Genomic DNA, 4,346 nt, shown 5'->3' with positions numbered 1-4,346 from the left:
TCTGCCGCCGCGCCCCGAGCCTGGCGGGACCCCGGGTAGGGGCTCCGAGGGGAGCCCCGGTGCCCGGCCGCCCCCAGCCCCAGGCTGTCGGGGTGACGGGCAGCCTCCCCCCGGCCCTGTCCAGCCCCCGGCAGTGGCTTTTCACATCACCTCTCCGCCACTGAGGGTACGTAACGACGATAAAAGCTCTTACCTGCGACCTGGCTCTCACACAATCTGATTGTACACAACACAAACACAGGCAGGGGCACGGTCACCAGACGGAGCGGGTCTCCGTGCCGCACGCGTGCCCCCTCCCCTGGGAGCCCGGGGGCCTCCGCGCCCCCGGCCCCCGGCCCTTTAGGAGTGCACCAGGACGGAGTGCAGGGAGCCCTTGCCCTCGGGGGCGCCGCTCGCCGCCTGCTCCAGGAGCGCAGCCGAGGCCGGGGAAGCGGCGGGGCAGATCTGCGAGGTGGCGACCGTCAGGGCGGGGATGGCCGAGGCGGCGGGCACGGCTGGGGCCGGCTTGATGGGCACCGGGACGGCGGGCATGGTCTGCGCCGGAGGGTGGCAGAGCGCCTTCACGGGCACCCCGAAGGGTCCGTAGTCGGGGGACACGGGCACGCCGGCCACCGGGTCCATCACCCCGACGTGGGGCCACATGGAGCTGACCACGCTGCTGAGCTGGCTGGGCACCGGGTAGCCCAGGTGGTGCATCACCGAGGCCAGCGGCAGCCCGCCGGCCTGCAGCACGCCCTTATAATCTCTGCCGATGATGTTCTCGATGGCGAAGGGGTGCTTGAAGCCCGACGGCTGCCCGCTGCCGTAGGGCGAGAACTGCGGCAGCCTCCCCACGGCGGCGGCGGCGGCGGCGGCGGCCACGGCCGCCTCGGAGCCCGCCAGCCCCGGCACCTTGCCCGGGGGCGGCGGCGGCGGCGGCGGCGGGTGCGGGTGGAAGTAGTGCACCATGTGCGGGGCGGGCGCGGGGGGCTTGCCGGGACCCCCGCCGGCCGCCCCGCCGCCCGGGCCGCCGCCGCCGCCGCCGCCGGGCAGGTGATGCTCGGGCCGCAGGACCTTGAAGCGCTTGCGGCGCCGCAGGAAGCTGCCGTTCTCGAACATGTCCCCGCAGTCGGGGTGCAGCGCCCAGAAGCTGCCCTTGCCCGGCTGGTCGGGGCGGCGGGGGATCTTGATGAAGCAGTCGTTGAAGGAGAGGTTGTGTCGGAGGGAGTTCTGCCAGCGCTGCGTGTGCTCGCGGTAGTAGGGGAAGCGCTCCATGATGAACTTGTAGATGTCGCTCAGGGGCAGCATCTTCTCGGCCGAGTGCTGGATGGCCATGGCCGTCAGGGAGATGTAGGAGTAGGGCGGCTTCTGGTCGCTGTACGAGCTCTTCCCCGGCCTGGGCATCGCCGCCCCGCCGCGGCTCTCCCGCGGCCGCACGCCCCGGCCGCGCCGCGCTCCGGGCTCGGGATGCTGGGGACGGCCGTGCCCTGCCCCGCCGCCGCCCCTACATCGTGGGCGCCGCCAGCACGGACCACACGCGACCGCGACCCCCCCGCGGGATGGGCGCACGGAGCCCCCGGGCGCCCTCGCCCCGCGGGGTGCGCTCGCCTCGGCCCCCCGCCGCTCGCCGCGGGGCCGCAGGGGGCTCGGGGGGCTCGGGGGGCGCGGGGCAGGGACAGCTCCCGGCCGCCGCGGGTGTCCCCTTCGCCCGGCTCCTGGAGGCCACCGGGTCGCCCGGGGTCCCCCGCTGCCCCCTCGCACTCTCTCTGCTGGCGCTGGCGCTCGGCACGCGGCGGGGGCTGGGGAGCATGAAATTACCCCGGGCCTCTGCGGAGACGGGGAGCAAGGAAAAGCAAAACGCCCCTCTCACCGCTCAGTCCGGCGTCCCCGAAAAAAAAGTTTGCGGCGGGCGGAGGCGAGCGCTGGGAGGCGGCGGGGAGAGGAGGCGGGCGGGGCGGCGGCAGCCCCGGCTGTGTCGGGTGTGCGCGCTCCGGCGCGGTTTTGTAATGATGCCCGAGCCGGGAGACCCCCGCAGCTCCTGCTCTCCTGCTATATATCACATGACAGCGGCTCGGGGACTTGGCGCCTGGTGGAAAAGGAGCGAGGAGCGGCTCCCGGCTCCCCTCTCACTCGCACCTCCTCAGCTGGGCGAGGTGGAGCCGGGGGGGGGGGCGAGGAAAAGCCATGTGAGGGCGAGATCCTCTTTCAAAACACAGGGCCGGGAAAAGATGCCCGAGCAGGGCGGCCCCCTCCGCCCCCTCGCCCTCCCGGCCCTCCCACAGCCCCTCTGCCCCCTGCCCCTTCCCCTGGCCCCGCACCTCTCCCGGTCCCCCGGGGACACCCCGGGGAGGGGGCGTCGGGCCGGAGCCGGGACCCGGGCAGCGGCGAGCTGCGGCCCTTGGGAGCTGCTAATTCATTGAGCCCGAAAAGCCGCGCGAAGCCTAGCACGAAACTCGGAGAAACGCGGGGAAAAGGCTGCGTTTTCCTCCCCAAATCGTTGCGGGCACCTCGTGCTCCCCGGCCGCGCTGCGCCGAAGGCACCGGCAGAGCCACCCTGCCTGCGCCTGGCCGCGGGGTGCTCCGCTCCGCCGCCGCCGATCGGGCAGAAACCAGCGAGCGGTGCGACCTTCGGTGTGCATCCCCCGACAGTGCCCTGCGAGCGCGGGCAGCCTGCGGAGCCGAGCGAGCAACGGGGAAAGGCGCTCCCCGCGCCGCCGCTGAGGTGGAAGGAAACCCGGCCAGCCCCGGCGGCCACCGGAGCCCGGTTATCGGGATGCTGCTGCCATAGGAGGTGCCAGCCTCGAAATGATCGCCCCGGCCTTTACTGGCTAAACAAACGTGTTGGAGGAGCCACACGGGCCGGACCGCGGCTCCCCAGCGCTGCTCAGCACCCCCGGCAGGGTGCCCGGCCCGGCGGGGCCGCAGCAGGGCCCGGGGCCGTGGTGCCCCGAGCATCAGAGGAGGGCTTCTGGCTGCGGGTCTGCCCCCGAGCCCGGCGCCGTGGGTACGGGTGGAAACGGGGCGGGGTGAGGGGGAGGAACAGGGAAAAAAATCATAATAATTTTAAAAAAGCAGCAAAATACCCCCCAAGCAAACAAACAAACAAAAATCCGGAAAACCTTTTAAATGAATGCCCTAAAATCCCTGCTAAGGGGATGAAGGAAATGACTAATTTCAACCCTCCCTTAAGTAAGTTGTGTTTCATAGTATTATACCTGGCCTCTGGTAGTCAGGGGAAGAGCATGATCAAAGGTGAAGAATGAGAGTAAGCGGTACGGATTGGAATTTCGGAAAGCCAAGTTTCGAGAGGAATTGCGTGCTTTAATAAAGTTTCAGGGTATTATTGTCCGAAATGTTCTCTTTGCCTCTGAGAATGTAGGGGACAATTACGGTGGCCGAAACGTCCACGTGTGGCATCGTAGGGACCTTTCTCTCCAGTTGCCAACACGAGAAGAGCCGACACTCGGGTACCTTTCCCTCGTGAATGTGTGTACGTTTTCCCAGAAAATATGTTATTCGTGTTTTACTAATTTACCCCACCTTCATCGGTTAGAAGCCCTGCTCCTGCCCTCACGTTGTAAGTCCCGGACCTGAAAGTCATTGCCTGCCTCAACTCCCCGGTTAAAAACCCGGCGTTTTCCCCACGCATAGCACGGACGCGGGTACTCTCGCAGATGAACCCACTTCATTTCCCAGGCAGCCGGATTTTATTCATTCATTTATTTATTTATTTTGCGGGAGAACCGAACCAGCCTCAGAGCCCAGTGCGATCCGAAACGTGGTCTTTGCATTTGCTCTTTCCCGATCCCTTCTCACCATCGCCTGCTTTCAGGAACGGCGGTGACCCGCTGCTTCCTCGCGAGGAGGAGGAGGATGAGGAGGAGGCTGGGGGCGGCGGGCACGGTCCCGCCGCGGGCACCGCTCCGGGGGCAGGCAGCCGGAGCCCCCAGGCCCCTTCCCCTCACTCCCCTCGCCCTCCGAGGTGGGAGCCGTGCAGGACCGCGGCGTGTCCGAGCCAGCCCGCCTCTGGGGGACCCTTCCCCGGCTGCTGGGGACGAGCGGCGTGGCCGCAGGGCTGCGTTTCGCGTGCAGGTGTTATGGGGAAGAGGGGTTTGTCCGCCCGGCTTCTTGAAGGCGATTCCCCAAAGAAAAGGCGATTTCCCTTCGGGAAACCTCCCCGGCATCGGCCAGGCCGGCTCAGATTTCAGGGGGTAACGATTTACAAGAGGTCTGCTGGCATCCGCCCCGGTTGGCTCCAGTTATCGCTGTATCACCCCAGCCCCTCCATGTGAAAATACGGTTTGACACGCTTTTGTCCACCAGAAAAAAAGAAAAGTCACTGTAAAGTTTTATTGCCCTCGGAAGTT

The 4,346-nt window shown here is 67.5% G+C and overlaps 1 protein-coding gene across 2 annotated transcripts; it reads right to left on the bottom strand.

Moving 5' to 3' along the window:
* Positions 1-339: 339 nt before the first annotated feature.
* On the bottom strand, positions 340-1,456 carry FOXB2 (forkhead box B2). 2 transcript variants are annotated; one of them, XM_068667866.1, is made up of 2 exons: positions 1,026-1,456; positions 340-905 (listed from the first exon to the last, which is right to left on the bottom strand). In XM_068667866.1, the coding sequence occupies exons 1-2, from the start codon at positions 1,381-1,383 to the stop codon at positions 340-342; spliced, it is 924 nt and encodes a 307-aa protein (XP_068523967.1). In that variant the 5' UTR covers positions 1,384-1,456. The 2 variants fall into 2 exon arrangements, with proteins under 2 accessions (XP_068523967.1, XP_068523966.1); XM_068667865.1 differs by having other exon boundaries at positions 340-1,456.
* Positions 1,457-4,346: the final 2,890 nt, after the last annotated feature.

Source organism: Anas acuta, chromosome Z (assembly GCF_963932015.1).
Source record: "Anas acuta chromosome Z, bAnaAcu1.1, whole genome shotgun sequence".
Lineage (NCBI taxonomy): Eukaryota > Metazoa > Chordata > Aves > Anseriformes > Anatidae > Anas > Anas acuta.
The sequence above is the reverse complement of the archived record's forward strand: the minus strand, read 5'-3'. Positions and strand labels throughout refer to the sequence as shown.